The sequence below is a fragment of the Saccopteryx bilineata genome, chromosome 2 (assembly GCF_036850765.1).
Source record: "Saccopteryx bilineata isolate mSacBil1 chromosome 2, mSacBil1_pri_phased_curated, whole genome shotgun sequence".
In the NCBI taxonomy this organism is placed as follows: Eukaryota; Metazoa; Chordata; class Mammalia; order Chiroptera; family Emballonuridae; genus Saccopteryx; species Saccopteryx bilineata.
This window is the reverse complement of record NC_089491.1, coordinates 164862224-164881364: the sequence shown is the minus strand read 5'-3', so window position 1 is coordinate 164881364 and position 19141 is coordinate 164862224. Positions and strand designations below refer to the sequence as shown.

Below are 19141 nucleotides of genomic sequence, written 5' to 3'. Positions count from 1 at the left end.
CCTTAGCAGTCCCTGAAATAATTGTCCTATTTTTGCCGGCCCCCAAGTGTAAAAACGGTGAAAACCACTGTCTTAAGCATCATATTCAGGTCTCTGTTACATGCCGCAGAACCAAATCTTAACTGATTTGTAATTCACTAGCTAATATCTATAATAAAATAGTGATAAATAACAGTACATGCATGTTACTTAGTAATATAGGGGTAAATACTATAAAAGTTGAAAGTAGTTGGTTTGGGCAGTGGGAATTCGGGTAAAGGCAATTGAGTACTATTTTTTCTTATAACTCTTAATCCAACAATATTTGACATTTTAAACTATATACATAAAAATAAATTGATATTTATTTAGTTACATTTAATTAGTATCATATTTCAAATAAAACTACATGCTCATTATAAAAAATTCAAATGGTATAAAAGATGGAGAATAAAAGTTATGCCTCCCTTCAATATTTTTTGCCTTTCCCCTGCCCATCAATTCTACTGTCCTTCCCGGGGTAATGGATATTTGATATGTGTCTCTCCATACTTTTTCTATATATTCATTTAGCATATATAGAGATGCATAGTTTTTTAATTTATTTTTATTAAAAGTGTATTTATATATTAATTTGAGAAAGTACTCATGAGGGAATATTTAGGCTTGTTATTTGTTTATATTTTTAGAATCCAAGCTGAAAGCAATCAGTTGAAAAGTCAGCAAAATGAATTTCAGAGAGTAAAGAAAGAATTGAGTCATTTGCAACATGAGTTAAAAATTAAACAGAGACAATCACAAGTCTTCAGGTAAGAGTAAATATTTGAAAATTATAAAGATTGAAAAGATGCATTGAATACAACTATAAATATCCAAACACAATATAGTAGTATAGTTTCTGTATTTGATGTGGTTGAAAAAAGTTGAAATAACTTCACTTTTTAAAATTTTTTTTACCATTATCACAACTGAATAGTTTTAGCAATAAAGTTTAAATCAGGAAAACACATTGTTTTTATTCTGCAGTACATTTAGATCAAAAACACAGTAATCAATACATTTTCCTTTCGACCAATATTTCTTGATATATTTGATCCTCTGGAACAGAACTTTCTAAATATAATAGCAATGAAACTGCTAAACTTAGAAATCTCCAACATAAATGGTCTTAATTGTGATTTTATATAACCTTTGGAGGGTTTATAATACCTAAAGTAAAACCTAGTGTTCTAAAGAAACTAGAAAGTACATTTTCTTTTCTATCTCTGAAAAGAGAATTGAATATATAGAAAATATCAGAAAGAATGAATTTTTGAATTGAGTAACTTTTAACTCTTAGAAAAAGGAAATAAATTAAATGACCATTACAAGTAGACACAGATTCAGAGTGACTAAAAAAATATGCCTGATGAATATTTTAAATGTTAGGTTCTTTTTATTTTTTTCAGTCTACTACCTATTGCAAGAACATTGTTCTGTTAAAAAAATAATTATCTGGGCTGATAATTTTCATACTCTGATGATAAGCTGTTGGTCATACCAAATGTCTTGCACATAGATGATGCTCAATAAATAGTCTTTGAATAAATGAACGAGTCTACTCAAAACAGATGACCATTTTTGTCCTCAAAACCCTTTTCTGCCATTCCCTAGAGATCTGATACTGAACCCACAGGGTACCGCCCAGGAGAACCTAGCTGTTCATTTTAGGCTGGTCAGTATTCAAGCTTGGCTCCTATAATAACATTGGCCCACATCTGCTATATCACCTGTGTTTACTTTTAGAAGATTCCTAGTGTGAATCTTTCATAAATTGTTTGAAATATAAAGTGCTTATTTTTTAATTTTTCTTACTTGTAATTTTATCTACACTGTCAGTCTGAAAATTCCTGCTAACTCCTCTAATCTCTCCCAGCTCGCTCAGTTTATTAATTCTTCCAGCATTTTCTCTGATTTTTCCCAATTATTTTCTGGCTTTACTTTTTTTTTCTAGCCTTGATCCCATAGTGCAGGGGTCGGAAAACTTTTTGGCTGAGAGAGCCATGAATGCCACATATTTTAAAATGTAATTCCATGAGAGCTATACAATGACCAGTGTACATTACGCATTATCCAATAAAAATTTGGTGTCCCAGAGGACAGCTGTGGCTGGCTCCAGCCTCCTGCAACCATGAACATGAGCGATAGGAAATGAATGGATTGTAATACATGAGTATGTTTTATATTTTTAACATTTTTTTTATTAAAGGTTTGTCTGCGAGCCCGATGCAGCCATTCAAAAGAGCCACATCTCATAGTGAAATTGCCTGACATTTTCTTGAAATAGTTTTATTGAGGCATAGTTGCTTACCATAAAGTGGCAGTGCAATAATTTTTAGAAAACTTACTTTTCTATATCCAGTATTAGAACATTTGTGTCATCCCACGAAGATCTTCATGCCATTTGCATTTAATGTCTGCTCTTACCACCAGTTCTAGGCAATCTTCCTTCCATTTCTATAACTTGACATTTTTATGGACATTTCAGGTATATGGAGTATATGCTATGTGGTCTTTTACATTAGGCTCCCATCACTGTTTTGGAGGTTCATTCATGTTATATCATGTGTCAGCACTTGGTTTCTTTTTATTCTTAATAGTTTCCATTGTGTGGATATGCCACATTTTACTTAATCATTTACCAGTTGAAGGACTTTTGGATTGTTTCCACTTTACACTTCTGAATAATACTGCTCTAAAAATCTACATACAAGTCTTTGTGTGGTTGCATGTTTCATTTCTTTCGAGTAAGTTCCTAAGTGTAGCATTACTGAAACATATGGTAAATTTAAATTTAACTTTTTAAGAAAGTGCCAAACTATTTTTATGTGGCTGCACCATTTTATAGTCCTACAGAAATGAGGATTATAATTTCTCTGAGTTCTTGTCAACACTTCTTATTGTCTGTCTTTTAATTAATTAATTTATTTATTTATTTTTGACAGAGACAGAGAGTGAGTCAGAGAGAGGGATAGACAGGGACAGACAGACAAGAACGGAGAAAGATAAGAAGCATCAATCAATCATTAGTTTTTCATTGCACATTGCAACACCTTAGTTGTTCATTGATTGCTTTCTCATATGTGCCTTGACTGCGGGCCTTCAGCAGACCGAGTAGCCCCTTGCTGGAGCCAGCGACCTTGGGTTCAAGCTGGTGGGCTTTTCCTCAAACCAGATGAGCCCGCACTCAAGCTGGTGACCTCGGGGTCTCGAACCCAGATCCTCTGCATCCCAATCTGATACTCTATCCACTGCACCACCGCCTCGTCAGGCTTGTCTGTCTTTTTTATTGTAACTATTCCAGTGGGTGTGACATGGTATCTCACTGTGGCTTTGGTTTGTGTTTCCCAAATGACCAATGGTGTTGAGTACCTTTTCGTGTGCGTATTGACCATTTACATAGTCATTTGGTGAAATATCCATTAGAACTCTTTCCTAGTTTTTCATTGGTTTTCTTAATATAGGATAGTAAGAATTCTTTATATGTTTTAGGTGAGATCCTTTATTTGAAATATGATTTGTAAATATTTTCTCCCAGTCTATGGCTTAATTTTTATTTTTGTAATGGTTTCTTTTGATGAGCAAAAGTTGTTATTTTTAATGAATAAAATTTATCAGGCCCTGGCTGGTTTGCTCAGTGGTAGTGCATTGGCCCAGTGTGTAGAAGTCCCAGGTTCAATTCCCAGTCAGGGCACACAGGAGAAACAACCATCTGCTTCTCCACCCCTTCCCCCATCTCTCTCTCTCTCTTCTCCTCTGGCAGCCATAGCTCAAATGCTTTGAGAAAAGTTGGCCCCAGGTACTAAGGATGGCTCCATAGCCTCACTTCAGGTGCTAAAATAGCTCATTTGCTCAAGCAACAGAGTAGTGATCCAGACAGGAAGAGCATGGCCTCGTAGGGGGCTTGCTGGGTGGATCCTGGTGGGGGCACATGCAAGAGCCTGTCTCTGCTTCCCTGCCTCTCACTTAATAATAATAATAATTAAAAAATTATATAAAATAAAATTTATTAATATTTTCTTTAAAAGATTGTGGTTTTGATAATGTATCTAAGAACTCTGACTAACCAAAGGTCACAAAGATTTTCTTCTGTTTTTTTTTTAAAAGTTCTATAGTTTTATTTATTACATTTAGGTCTATGATCTATTTTGAGTTAACTTTTTGAATGATGTGTGGTAAGGATCTAAATTCATCTTTATTCATGTGAACGTTCAATTGTTCCAGCATCATTTGTTAAGTTTATTCTTTCCTTATTGAAATGCCTTGATGCTCTTACCTAAAATCAGTGCACCATAAATCTAGGGAATTATTTCTTGACTCATTCAGTTGCATTCACCTATATGTCTATTCTTATGTCAGTACCACACTCTCTTGAATTCTGTAGTTTTGCCATCCTGACAAACCATTCTGCTCTGTAGCTTCCTCTTTGTCTTCTTGCTGCCTCAGTCAGTGTTCTTGATTGTTGGTACTGCATAATCCCCCATTTACTCCCTTTTCTTCACTGTTCAGTTCTTTCCTTCCTGACACCTCTTTCTGAGATCACCAAATGCTCCCTAATACCAGATACAATGGATACTGTTCTCCTTTATCTGGGCCTTAACACTAACCACTACTTTCTTCTTTAAATTTTCTTATCCCATGGCTTTTCTGATAGTATTATTTTGTTTTTTCTTCTAACTCACTGGTTGTGCCTTCCTAGTGTTCTTTGAGGGGTTCTTTTCTGTTTTAGTCCCATAAATGTTAGTGTTGTCCAGTGTTTTATCCTCAGCACTTCTCATTTCTTCATTCCTCCAACTGAGTGATCTATTTTATTTATTTATTCATTTATTTGCCAGTATGTGTTGAGGCCATACTCTGTGATAAGTATGGTGCTAGATGCTAGGGAGATTGTGATGAACAAGACAGATATAATGATAGTATCTATGTCATAGGTCTTAGTCTATTCAGGGAGATAAATATTAGCCAAATAATTACAGTCTCAGGGCTTCATTCATCATCTTTTTGGTGATAAGTCCTAGGTCTATGTCTGCATCTTGCTTGCTTATTAGACAAATTATAGCCAAGACATCTGAAGTTAAAAAAAATAAACCACTGCGATTACTTTCAGCTATGGCATTTCATGAACAAAAGCACTGGATCAGTCACTTTTAAAGGTTTTGTTTATCATCACACCAAGTTTTAAATTGCCTTTAGAACCATGATATGCAGGAAGAATGCTATCTAAGAATCTCATTTAGGCTCTATGACTAAGCTACTTTTGATCTAATTTTTTTCACTAAATTTTTGCTGTTAAATTAATTTTTAAGAGATTAATAGAGTAAATGTATATAAAATAACTATCAATCTTTATGTTAAAATGATAATACAATGGAAATGAATTAGAATCACCACACACCTCAGTTTTTCTGGGATATTTCCAGTTTACATTTGTCATCTCAGCAAAATACAGATAGCACCTCTTTCACTTTCAAAATTGTCTCCATTATACAGTAGAATATATGGTCACTCTAAATCCATTTTTCAAAGAAAACTATTTTTTCAAAGAGATATTTGTTATTATGCTTGTTATTTTTTAAAATTCTATTTTTTTTTACTACCTTACAGTGAAAGATTGATGGAGTACAAATATTTCTGGAATAAGACTCTTTCATTATTTACTTTTACTAAAAGGGAGCTAACCAGTATTAAAAATGAAATATATGATCATTTTCAAAACTGGACTTCACTGAAAGGAGAAATTTTTCTTCAAATGAAATCCATAAGTGAAACAGCCCTGACAGGTTTGTTATATGCATGTAGAACATAATTGTCTTTTTGCTTTGTAAGTAGTACATCATAAGTAATGAAATAGTGATATTTTATTTTATGTGATGGGGCTTATGGTTAACTTTTAAATCTATTATTGGCTGACCTATTGGTCATTATGATGTACTGAAACCCTGAAATTCAATAAATATGGGCTGATCTAAGATAAGCTATTATACATCTATTCTTGAGCTGTGGCTGGATGTCTGGTTATTCATGTTAAATGTACCAATTTACATTTTAAAACTTTTTCTCCTGTTAATGCCTAAGTAGCTCAAATTAGATCAGCCTCCCCACAGATAACAATGATAAATTCTGGACAGAATAACTTCCTAAAAACACCATAGACTGACCAAGCCCAGGCACATATGGAGGGAATGTCAAAAATTGATAGAAGGCATACCAGTAAGTGAAAAAAAGCCAATCTGAAAGTCTATATTGTGAAATTCCAACTAAATGGCATTTTGGAAAAGGCAAAACTGGAATTGGGAAAGGTATCAGTGATTACCAGGGTTGGAGGAAGGGTTGAATAGGTAAAACACAAAGGATTTTTAGGGCAGTGAGTATTTTGGATGATACCATAATGATGGATACATGTCATTACACATTTGTCAAAACCCACAGAATGTACACCAAGAGGGAATCTTAATGTACACTGTAGATTTGGGGTGATAATAATTTGTCTATATAGTTTCATTGATTATAAGAAATTTGCCACTCTGGTACAGGATGTTGATGGTGGGGGAGGCCATGCATGTATTAGGGCAGGGATTATGTGGGCATTTTCTACATTTGGCTTATTCTTGCTATAAACATAAAACTGATATGAAAACAAATATATTTAAAAATGTTTTAAATTTTTAAAATTTTATTCTTTTTTGACCTAAAACTTTTAAAAATATATTGTGTTGACTTGGTTTCGAGTGTCCCATTAAATATACGTATATTTAAAAAATGTTTAAAAAAATGTTTTTAAAATTAAAACAAGGTAATGCTATTGAAGGAATTACCTGTTTTATTTTTATTTTTGGTTTTTAAAACTATTAGATTGAGGGAAGATACAGAATGTTCCATGCAGTAAAGCTAAAACTCTGATTGAAATCTGTAGTCTTTTTGGCTTAAAGACTGGAGGACAGAGATCAAAGTAGCCTCAGCCTTTGATAAGTAAAGGATATCACAGAAAATACATAGAGAAGTGGAGCTCAGGTTTTGCATATAAACACTTTCCAAGTCTCTTACTTATGCCTGTAATACATGGTACATGTTCACAAGAAATACTCTAAGCCAGTGATTTTCAACCAGTATGCTACAGCAGGCATAGAGAGGTGCTACAAGAATTTTTAAAACCTGCAATACCTGACTGTTTAGTCAGGGATATAGCCTGTTTTCCTGTCAAATTTAAAAAATGACAACAGCTAACACAACAATAGCCGTCCAGAATGAATCATAATTATACCCAGTTTTTTTGTCAGATTAGCAAAAATATATTTTTTGGTGTGTCACAAAACTTTAGTAATTAGTTTATTTGTGCCACCAGTTGAAAAAAATTGAAAATAACTGCTCTAAGCAGCCCAGCTAAGGCTAAAGTAATTGATATTTTACCTGTCACTTACCTCATGGAAAACAGATTTTACAGTTTAAGTTCAGCCAAATTAACTGCTTGTTAAAACAAAACAAAATATATAAAATTAGTGCTCTTTAGAGAAACATAACAGAATCCAGAGTCTCCATAAAATAACATCCACAATATTCATGATACAGTCCAAAAGTACTTCACCTGGGAAGATATAGGGAAATATAGCTCATAATTAAAAGAATAGATGGAGACCAATCTTGAATTGATCCAAATGATATAATTAGCTGGCCAGAATTTCAAATCAGCTATTAACTGACATAAAGCTATTTAATGACCTAAAGGAAAATAAGATGGTAATGAATGGAAAGGTAGAAAATTTCTCAGCAAGAAAGTATTAAAAATTGTAAATTCAAGAATTGAAAAATGTAGTATCTGAAAATAAAAGTTTACTGGATGGACTTTCATAATATATTGTGACTGAAGAAAAAAAGAACTTGAAAATAGGTCAATAGAAATTATTTAATTTGGAGAGATATAATAAACATTGAAAAAAATGAACAGAGTTCCAGGGTCCTCGGGAAGGATTAAAATGCACCATAAAATGATAAATATGGGCAAATAAAAAGAAACATTTTCCCTTGAAGTTTAAAAAAATTCATATGCTAGCCCTGGCCAGTTGGCTCAGTGGTAGGGCATTGGCCCAGCGTGTGGATGTCCCGAGTTCAATTCGCAGTCAGGGCACACAGGAGAGCACCCATCTGCTTCTCCACCCTTCCCCCTCTCATTTCTCTCTTCTCCTCTCCTCCTGCAGCCATGGCTTAATTGGAATGAGTTGGACCCAGGCGCTGCAGATGGCTCCTTGGCCTCCACCTCAGGCACTAAATAATGGCTCCAGTTGCAGTGGAGCAAGGGCCCCAGATGGGCAGAGCATCACCCCTTAGTGGGCTTGATGGGTGGGTACTGGTTGGGTTGCATGAAGCAGTCTGTCTCTGCCTCCCATCCTCTCACTAAAATAAATAAATAAATAAATAAATAAATAAATAAATAAATATTCATATGCTCATTTAAAGTAAGAATTATAATATTGTGGGATTTATAAAGTATGTTGCTCTAACATATGACAACAAGACCATAAAGGATGGCAGGAGGGGATAAATAGAGCCACATGGTTGCACTATGTGTATATATTGTGTGAAGTGTTCAATATTCATTTTATGTAGACTAAAAAATTAAGTGTGTATAATTTGTAGAGCAACCACTAAAAAATAAGCACAAAAAATACAGCTAGAAAGCTAATAAATAAATCAAAAGGTAACTCTTTAAAAAGTATTTAAACAATGAAGAATATCACCTGACTCTAGTAAGATTTATTATAAAGTTACAGTAATCAAAGTACTGGCTTACAGATCAACAATACATCAATAGAACAAAGCCACCTGGATATTGGTCCCTACTTATATGAACATTATCTTTTGATAAAGACATAAAGCAATCCAGTGGGAAAAAGAAAATGTATCACTAAGTTGTGCTGTAACAACTGAATACTCATATGGGAAAACATACCTCAACCTCTACATCACATATTACAAAAAATTAATTCAAAATATATTATAGGACTAAATATAAAAGCTAAAACTGTAAAAGAGGAAACATAAGAAAATGTCTTCATAAATTGGTAGTAAATAAAAGTTTTTTGGTTAGAACACAGAAGAACTACAGAAGAATAAAAATGGATGAGTTAAACTTAATCAAAATTAAAAACTTTTCATCAAAATGTACCATTAAGAAAATGAATGGATAAGCCACAGACAGAAAAAATACTCAAAAAAAATGTGACAAAGGACTGCTGTTCAGGTTGCATGTCAATAATAAAAGGACAAACATCCATTCAAAAATGGCCAAATATTTGATGAAACACTTCACACCGAAAAATACACAAATGGTCAATAAGAACAAGAAAATATGCTCCACACTATCAGTCATAAGGGAAATGCAAATGTCACCAGTACATACCCACCAGACTAGTTAAAGTGAGAGAGATTGACAACATAAACATTGGTAAGGAAGGAAAGCAACTGGAACTCTGACAAACTGATGAATGTATAAAATGCTATAACCACTTTAAGAAAAAAAAGTGATGTGTTTTATAAGACTAATGATACCTCTATCTCATAACTGAAATTCTTCTTTTTGGATTTATACCCCCTGAAAATGAAAATACATGTCCACAAAAATATTTGTATAAGAATATTCAGCGCCTGTATTCAAGCTTTATTTAAAATAGCCATAACCTGGATAAAACCCAGAAGTAAATCAATAGAATTGACTATCAAAAAACAAAACAAAACAAACCTGAATTATGAACTATAGAATGAATTGCAGATAATGCAATTAGCTTAGATAACCTGAAAAATAGTGTACTTCCTCAAAGTTAGCCTTATACAAATAGTGCATATTGTTTATTTCATTTATATAATTTTCTAGAATAGGCAAAACTAATCTTCAGTGGAAAATAAATCAGAATGTTAATTATCTTGGAAGAGAGGATGACTAGGAAGAGGCACCAGGACACTTTCTGTGGTGATGTTAATGCTCTTTATTTTGAAAGGGATTTGGGTTACATGGTGGATGGATTTGTCAAAAAGTTTCTAATGGTAATTTGAGATTTGTGCATTTTTATAGGTAAATTATACTCAAATATTAGAAATTCATATATTGAATGCTAATTATTGACATGCATGCTGAATGAAGTGTTTAAGAGTGAAATATATTAGTGTCTGCAACTTATCTTGAAATGCAGGCCCTGGTTGGTTGGCTCAGCACTAGAGCATCTCCCAGCATGGTGGAAGTCCCAGGTTCGATTCCCAGTCAGGGCACACAGGAAAAGTGACCATCGGCTTCTACACCCCTTCTCTTTCTGTCTCTTTCTCTCTCCCTGTCCTGCAGCCATGGCTCAAATGGTTTGAGCAAGTTGTCCCCTGGTGCTAAGGATGGCTCCATGGCCTTGCCTGAGGCACTGAAATAGCTGGGTTGCCAAAAAAGAGAACAGTGACCCCAGATGGGTAGAGCATCCCTCTATAGGGGGCTTACCAGGTCGATCCTGGTCGGTTTGCATGCAGGAGAAGTCTGTCTTTCTGCCTCCCTGACTCCCTACCTCTCACTTAATAAAAAAAAATCCATAAAAATATTAAGAAGATAGATGGATAGTTATGTGATAAAGCAAGTATAGTAAAACATTAATTGAAGATTCTACGTGGTGTGTATATTTGTGTACACTGTATAATTCTTCCAACTTTTCTGTATGTTTTTCAATTTTTATAGTTAAATGTTAAAAAAATCATACAAGTTTAATTTCTTAATTAATTTCTTCAGTTTGTATATGGCAAAATTTTAAGAATTAAATTTATACAAATATAGGTGAGTATTATAACAACTGTTTTCAAGTGGAAAAAATTTAATTTTTAATAGTTTACCTGTTAAAAAATAAAATATACTTCAAATAATTATTTATATTTTATGTAATCACATGTTAATTATATTTATTATTTTTCCATTAGACTTTAAATTTTACATAGATGGTATATTTGTAGATATATGGTGAACTTGATTTTTAAAATTCAGTGATGTTTTTGAGATTAATATGAACATAAATAAATATTACACATAGGTTAATGTTTTAGTTCTCTCAGGGGCAGACATTGAATCAAAGATATGAGAACAGCCTGACCAGGCGGTGACGCAGTGGATAGAGCATTGGACTGGGACACGGAGTACCCAGGTTCAAAACCCCGAGGTCGCCAGCTTGAGCACGGGCTCATCTGATTTGAGCAAGGCTCATCAGCTTGATCCCAAGGTCACTGGCTTAAGCAAGGGGTCACTCGGTCTGCTATAGCTCCCCAGTCAATGCACATATGAAAAAGCAATCAATGAACAACTAAGGAGCCGCAGTGAAGAATTGATGCTTCTCATCTCCCTTCCTGTCTGTGTGTCCCTATCTGTCCTCCTCTCTGTCTCTCTCCGTCTCTGTCACAAAAAAAAAAAAATAGGAGTTCAGATAGTTTATTTGGAAAGTGCAAGTAACTCAGGTATAGGGAAGGAAAGGCAATTATTGCAATGTATAACTGGAGCTTGATCCTATGAGGAAACTCTTGAGAAGTGGTTTAAAACACATCTTAGAATTCCCCACTTAAGGAGTGAGGGAGCTTGTTATCAACTCCCAAGGGCTACTCCCAAGCATTGTAAATGCTTGGCACTTTGGCCTGCCATGTGGTGAGTAGTTCCACTTTCATGAGTTCCAGGGAAAACATTCCTTCAGCACAGAGATGCAGATATTGGGAGTTGGAATTCAGTTAGAAGGACAATGAAAGGTCCAGGGGATGTAGGCAGGGCATTGACAGTGTCTGGTAAAGTTTTAATAATATAGATGTGCTTTACAGAATTGTTTTCATTATATAAATATACAGTTGACACTTGAACAACAGGCACTGATCCCTCATGCATTAAAAAATTTATATATAACTTTTGACTTCCCCCAAACTTAAGTTTTCCCTTGGTATCCACTGTGGATAACAAAATACTTATGTCCTCATATAAAAGTCACCTATTTATAAGTCCCCTATATAAAATGGCTTAGATCAGTGCATTAGTCACTGCTGTACATCTGTGATCTCCTAACTGCAGACTGAAAACAGTACAAGTATTTACTGAAAAAAAAATCCATGGATTGTACCTGTGCAGTTGAAACCCCTGTCATTCAAGGGTCAACTGTACTCTAGTTTAGGTCTCATTTTCATTGTTTAAACATTCATGTATATTTTTCTATGAATAGATGTTTTTGTTTCTTTCTGGTAAATACCTAGGAGTGGAGTAACTGAGTGACTTGGTAGGTTATATATATATATTTTTCAAAAACTTCCCAGTGGTTTTCCAAAGTGGTTGTTCTTTCAAATTCTTACCAACAATGTTTGAGAGTTCTAGTTGCTCCATATCCTCGTCAACATTTTGTATTGTCAGTATTTTTTTATTTTATGATTTTAATGGGTATGTATAGAGGATATTAATCCCATTTCAAATAATCTTCCTGATAACTTCTCATTTTTGAAAGTCTTTTCACATTTTATTATAGAATATTTTCCTCATAGTGTTAGTAATGAATAACTCAATCATATCAGAATAGGAGAAGCATCAGCTCTACCACTGTTTGTTTTTATTTGTGTTGCATTATTACTATCTTCTCTATTCCATAATTTTTTTATTATAATTTTATTTTTTTAATGGGGCGACATCAATAATCAGGATACATATATGCAAAGATCAACAAGTCCAGGTTATCTTGTCTTTCAATTATGTTGCATACCCATCACCCAAAGTCAGATTGTCGTTCATCACCTTCTATCTGGTTTTCTTTGTGCTCCTCCCCCTCCCCTTCACCTCTCTCTCCCTCTACCCCCCCTAACCACCACACTCTTTTCCAGGTCTCTTAGCTTGTTTTTATGTCTGACCTATGTATGGAATCATGCAGTTCTTATTTTTTTTCTGATTTACTTATTTCACTCTGTATAATGTTATCAAGATCCAACCATTTTGTTGTAAATGATCCGATGTCATTGTTTCTTATGGCTAAGTAGTGTTCCATAGTGTATATGTGCCACATCTTCTTTATCCAGTCATCTATTGAAGGGTTTTTTGGTTGTTTACATGTCTTGGCCACTGTGAACAATGCTGCAATGAACATGGGGCTGCATGTGTCTTTACGTATCAATGTCTCTGAGTTTCGGGGGTCTATACCCAGTAGAGAGATTGCTCACTCATAAGGTAGTTCTATTTTCAGTTTTTTGAGGAACCACCATACTTTCTTCCATAATGGTTGTACTACTTTACATTCCCACCAACAGTGGATGAGGGTTCCTTTTTCTCCATAGCCTCTCCAACATTTGCTATTACCTGTCTTGTTAATAATAGCTAATCTAACAGGTGTGAGGTGGTATCTCATTGCAGTTTTGATTTGCATTTCTCTAATAACTAGAGAAGATGAGCATCTTTTCATATATCTGTTGGCCATTTGTACTTCTTCCTGGGAGAAGTGTCTGTTCATGTCCTCTTTCCATTTTTTTATTGGATTGTTTGTTTGTTTGTTGTTGAGTTTTATGTGTTCTTTGTATATTTTGGATATTAGGTTCTTGAGCTGTTGTTTGAAAATATCATTTCCCATTTAGTTGGCTTTCTGTTTATTTTGTTATCAGTTTCTCTTGCTGAGCAAAACTTCTTAGTCTGATGTAGTCCCATTCATTAATTTTTGCTTTCACTTCTCTTGCCATTGGAGTCAAATTCATAAAATGTTCTTTAAAACCCAGGTCCATGAGTTTAGTACCTATGTCTTCTTCTATGTACTTTATTGTTTCAGGTCTTATGTTTAGATCTTTGATCCATTTTGAGTTAATTTTAGTACAGGGGGACAAACTGTAGTCCAGTTTCATTCTTTTGCATGTGGCTTTCCAGTTTTCCCAGCACCATTTATTGAAGAGGCTTTCTTTTCTCCATTGTGTGTTGTTGGCCCCTTTATCAAAAATTATTTGACTATATATATGTGGTTTTATTTCTGGACTTTCTATTCTGTTCCATTGGTCTGAGTGTCTATTTTTCTGCCAATACCATGCTGTTTTGATTGTCGTGGCCCTATAATATAGTTTGAAGTCAGGTATTGTAATGCCCCCAGCTTCATTCTTTTTCTTTAGGATTGCTTTGGCTATTCGGGGTTTTATATAGTTCCATATAAATCTGATAATTTCTTGCTCTATTTCTTTAAAAAATGTCATTGGAATTTTGATGGGAATTGCATGAAATTTGTATATTGCTTTGGGTAATATGGCCATCTTGATTATATTTATTCTTCCTAACCAAGAACAAGGAATATTCTTCCATCTCATTATATCTTTCTCGATTTCTCTTAACAATGGTTTATAGTTTTTATTATATAAGTCCTTTACATTCTTTGTTATGTTTTGTTTATTCCTAAGTATTTTATTTTTTTTGTTGCAATTGTGAAGGGGACTATTCTTTTGAGTTCCTTCTCAGTTGTTTCATTGTTGGCATATAGAAAGACTATTGACTTCTGTATGTTAGTTTTGTATCCTGCGACCTTACTGTATTGGCTTATTGTTTCTAGTAGTCTTTTTGTGGATTCTTTGGGGTTTTCGATGTATAGGGTCATATCATCTGCAAAAAGTGATACCTTTACTTCTTCTTTTCCGATATGGATGCCTTTTATTTCTTTGTCTTGTCTGATTGCTCTGGCTAGAACCTCTAGTACCACATTAAATAAGAGTGGAGAGAGTGGACAACCCTGTCATGTTCCTGATTTAAGGGGGAAAGCCTTCAGTTTAGTGCCATTTAATATGATGTTAGCTGATGGTTTATCATATATGGCCTTTATCATGTTGAGATATTTTCCTTCTATACCCATTTTGTTGAGAGTCTTAAACATAAAATTGTGTTGTATTTTATCGAAAGCCTTTTCTGCGTCTATTGATAAGATCATGTGGTTTTTGTTCTTTGTTTTGTTGATATGGTGTATTACGTTAACCGTTTTACGTATGTTGAACCATCCTTGAGATTCTGGGATGAATCCCACTTGATCATGATGTATTATTTTTTTTAATATGTTGCTGTATTCGATTTGCTAGTATTTTGTTTAGTATTTTAGCATCTGTATTCATTAGAGATATTGGTCTGTAGTTTTCTTTTTTTGTGCCATCCTTGCCTGGTTTTGGTATGAGGGTTGTATTGGCCTCATAAAATGTGTTTGGAAGTATTGCTTCTTCTTCAATTTTTTGGAAGACTTTCAGTAGAATAGGAACCAAGTCTTCTTTGAATGTTTGATAAAATTCGCTGGTATAGCCGTCAGGGCCTGGACTTTTATATTTGGGGAGGTTTTTAATGTTTTTTTTTTATTTCTTCTCTACTAATAGGTCTGTTTAGGCTTTCTGCTTCTTCTTGACTCAGTCTAGGAAGGTTGTATTGTTCTAGGAATGTATCCATTTCTTCTAGGTTGTTGAATTTAGTGGCATAAAGTTTTTCATAGTATTCTACAATAATTCTTTGTATATCTACAGTGTCCATGGTGATTTCTCCTCTTTCATTTTGGATTTTGTTTATATGAGTTCTTTCTCTTTTTTCCTTGGTAAGTCTTGCCAAGGGTTTGTCAATTTTGTTGATCTTTTCAAAGAACCAGGTACTTGTTCTATTAATTTTTCTATAGTTTTTCTGTTCTCTAATTCATTTATTTCTGCTCTGATTTTTATTATCTCCTTTCTTCGGCTGGTTTTGGGTTGTCTTTGTTCTTCTTCTTCTAGTTCCTTAAGGTGTGAAGTTAAGTGGTTCACTTGGGCTCTCTCTTGTTTGTTCATATATGCCTGAAGTGATATGAACTTCCCTTTTACCACTGCTTTTGCTGCCTCCCATAGATTCTGATATGTCATATTATCATTTTCATTAGTCTGTATATATCTTTTGATCTCTGCACTTATTTCTTCTTTGACCCATTCATTTTTTAAAAGTATGTTGTTTAGTTTTTACATTTTTGTGGGATTTTTTTCCTCCTTTTTGCAGTTGAATTCTAGTTTCAAGGCTTTATGATCAGAAAATATTCTTGGTACAACTTTGATTTTTCTGAATTTGCTGATGTTGTTTTTGTGGCCCAACATATGGTCAATTCTTGAGAATGATCCATGTACACTAGAGAAAAATGTATACTCAGTCACTTTGGGATGAAATGTCCTGTAGATGTCTATCATATCCAGGTGCTCTAGTGTTTTGTTTAAGGCCACTATGTCTTTGTTGATTCTCTGTTTGGATGACCGATCTAGAGCTGTCAGCGGTGTATTGAGGTCTCCAAGTATGATTGTATTTTTTCAGTTTTTGTTTTAAGGTCAATAAGTAGCTGTCTTATATATTTTGGTGCTTCTTGGTTTGATGCATATATATTAAGAATTGTTATGTCTTCTTGATTCAGTGTCCCCTTAGCCATTATGAAATGGCCATTTTTGTCTCTGAGTACTTTTGTTGTCTTGTAGTCAGCATTATCAGATATGAGTATTGCTACCCCTGCTTTTTTTTGTATGTTATTTGCTTGGAGTATTGTTTTCCAGCCTTTCACTTTGAATTTATTTTTATCCTTGTTAGTTAGATGAGTTTCCTGTAGGCAGCATACAGTTGGATTTTCTTTTTTAATCCATTCTGCTACTCTGTGTCTTTTTATTGGTGAGTTTAATCTGTTTACATTTAGTGTAATTATTGACACTTGTGAGTTCCCTATTGCCATTTTATATCTTGCTTTCTGTTAGTTTTGTGTCTTGTTTGGTCCTTCTCTTTCGTTTTTCTATCCTTTGTTTTTATTTGGTTGTATTCCATACATCTTTTCTCTGTTGCTATCTTTTTTATCTCATGTGCTTCTGTGGTGGTTTTTTCAATGGTGGTTACCTTTAAGTAATGAAAAGGGTTCCTACCCTGTTCATTGTAGTGCACTATTTTGTGAGTACTTTTGCACTCCATCATCCTTTGCTAGTGTTAATCTCCATCCTCTCCCCCCTTTCTTTTTGTTGTTGTCACAGTTTAAATTTGGTTTTATTGTGTTCTTCTTGGAGCTTTTACTTGTAGCTTTATTTTTTTTTGTTCTTTGTATCTGATTGAAGAACCCCCTTTAGTAATTCCTGGAGTGGGGGTTTTCTGATGATAAATTCCTTCATCTTTTCTGTATTTGTGAATGTTTTTATTTCTCCTTCATATTTGAAGGATAGCTTTGATGGGTATAGTATTCGTGGCTGAAAGTTCCTCTCTTTCAGGACTTTAAATATTGGGGTCCACTCTCTTCTAGCTTGTAGAGTTTCTGCTGAGAAATCTGATGATAATCTAATGGGCCTTCCTTTACATGTTGTATTCTTCTTTTCCCTGGCTTCCTTGAGAATTTTTTCTTTGCCATTGGTTTGTGCCAATTTCATTATGATGTGCCTTGGAGTAGGTTTGTTGAGGTTAAGAAAACTCGGTGTTCTGTTTGCTTTTTTAATTCGAGGCTTTAGTTCTTTCCACAGGCTTGGGAAGTTCTCATCTATTATTTGTTTGAGCATGTTCTCCATTCCATTTTCTCTCTCTTCTCCCTCTGATATACCTATTATTCTTACGTTATTCTTTCTGATGGAGTCAGATAATTCTTGTAGGGCTAGTTCATTTTTTAAAATATTTGAGTCTCTTTCTTCTTCTCTCTGTTGTCCCTCAAGTTGCTTGTCTTCTATTTCACTAATCCTCCCTTCTATCTGGCCTGTTCTATTAGCTAAGCTTGTTATCTCGTTTTTCAGCTCGTGAATTGAGTTTTTCATCTCTGTTTGATTTGTTTTTATAGTTTCAATTTCCTTGGTGATATATTCTTTTTGTTCATTGAGTTGTTTTCTGAGCTCCCTAAATTGCCTTCCTGTGTTTTCTTGTATGTCTCTGAGTATTTTTAGGATTTCTATCTTGATTTCTCTGTCATTTAGCTCCAAGGTTTCCAATATATTAAATTTTTTCTCCATAGATTTTTCCTCATCTATCTGTGTTACCTCTCTTTCTTTTGTATCCATGATATTCTATTTTCTCTTCTTTAATGGCATCTGAGGGTGGTTTTGTTGATAGTATTAATGAGATTTAATAAAGAATAAGAAGTTAAAAAAATAAAAAATAAAAAAGTTGTTTTTTTTAAATTAATAATGAAATAAAGAAAAATAAAATAAAATTAAAATTAAAAAGAAAGAAATTATTCCCCCCCTCCTTTTTTCCTCTCCTCTCCTCTTCTCTCCTTTCTTTCTTGAGAAAATCTTGTGGTGAACTGTGAATTATATTGTATTTAATAGAACAAACAATGCCTGTAATGGAGGGCCTGAATTGGGGAAAAGTAATAAAGGGACAAGAAAAAAAAATAAAATAAAATAAAAAGTAAAAAGGGGGGTATGGGCCCACAAGAAGCAAATAATGAAAAAATTTGGATCAAGAATAAAATGATTTTCGTTTAGGTGTTGGTTGACTAAGAGTTATGATGAGAGGAATAAGAGGGAAACAGGAAAATGGAGAGAAAATTAAAAAATTACTATTGTATTTAGTGGAAAAAGAGCTTGATAAAATGGAGACCCAGGCATGGGAGCACTGCTAGTGATTTAAAAAGGTGAAGTAAAAAAACCCCAAAATGCCACAAACATAAGTTTGAGTCCCAGATAAGATAATTTGTTCGTTATTGAGGTTTGAATGAGAGGATACGTCAAGGAGAAAGGAAGAAACTAATCTAGAGGGAGAAAAGAAAGAGAGAGAGAGAGAGAAAAGAGGGAACCACTAAAAGAAGAAAAAAGAGGAGAGAGGGAGAGTTATGGGTTTTGGAGTGCAACGCTCATAGAGAGAAAGGAAGAGGAAAGAAAAGATAATGGGAGATGTAACACTTATGGGTAGTGTAGTTCAAGGAGAGGAGAGAGTAAGACCATTAGAGAGTTAAACGACCAAATTGGAGGAGGAAAGAAAAAAAACAAAACCAAGGATGAAGATAAGAGAAACAAACGAACAAATATAATAAAATGGGATAGGTTATAAAGTCTGCGGATTATTCTTGATTTTGAGAGGTTATCTTCTTGCTTTTGCTTTTCTCTCCCTCTTCCTGGTCGGTGACTCTGTACCCTGGGTTCTGCCCCTTTGGCATGCTCAGGTAGAGGTTTGCAGTTGATAAGTCTC

General features: G+C 34.2%; 1 protein-coding gene across 1 annotated transcript in view; it reads left to right on the top strand.

Moving 5' to 3' along the window:
* The window catches only part of LEKR1 (leucine, glutamate and lysine rich 1), a 230207-nt gene that overhangs the window by 80810 nt on the left and 130256 nt on the right, over window positions 1–19141 (top strand). Inside the window, 2 exon segments of the mRNA XM_066254409.1 lie at window positions 669–788; window positions 5623–5798. Of these exon segments, the coding sequence (XP_066110506.1) occupies window positions 669–788; window positions 5623–5798 (296 nt within the window).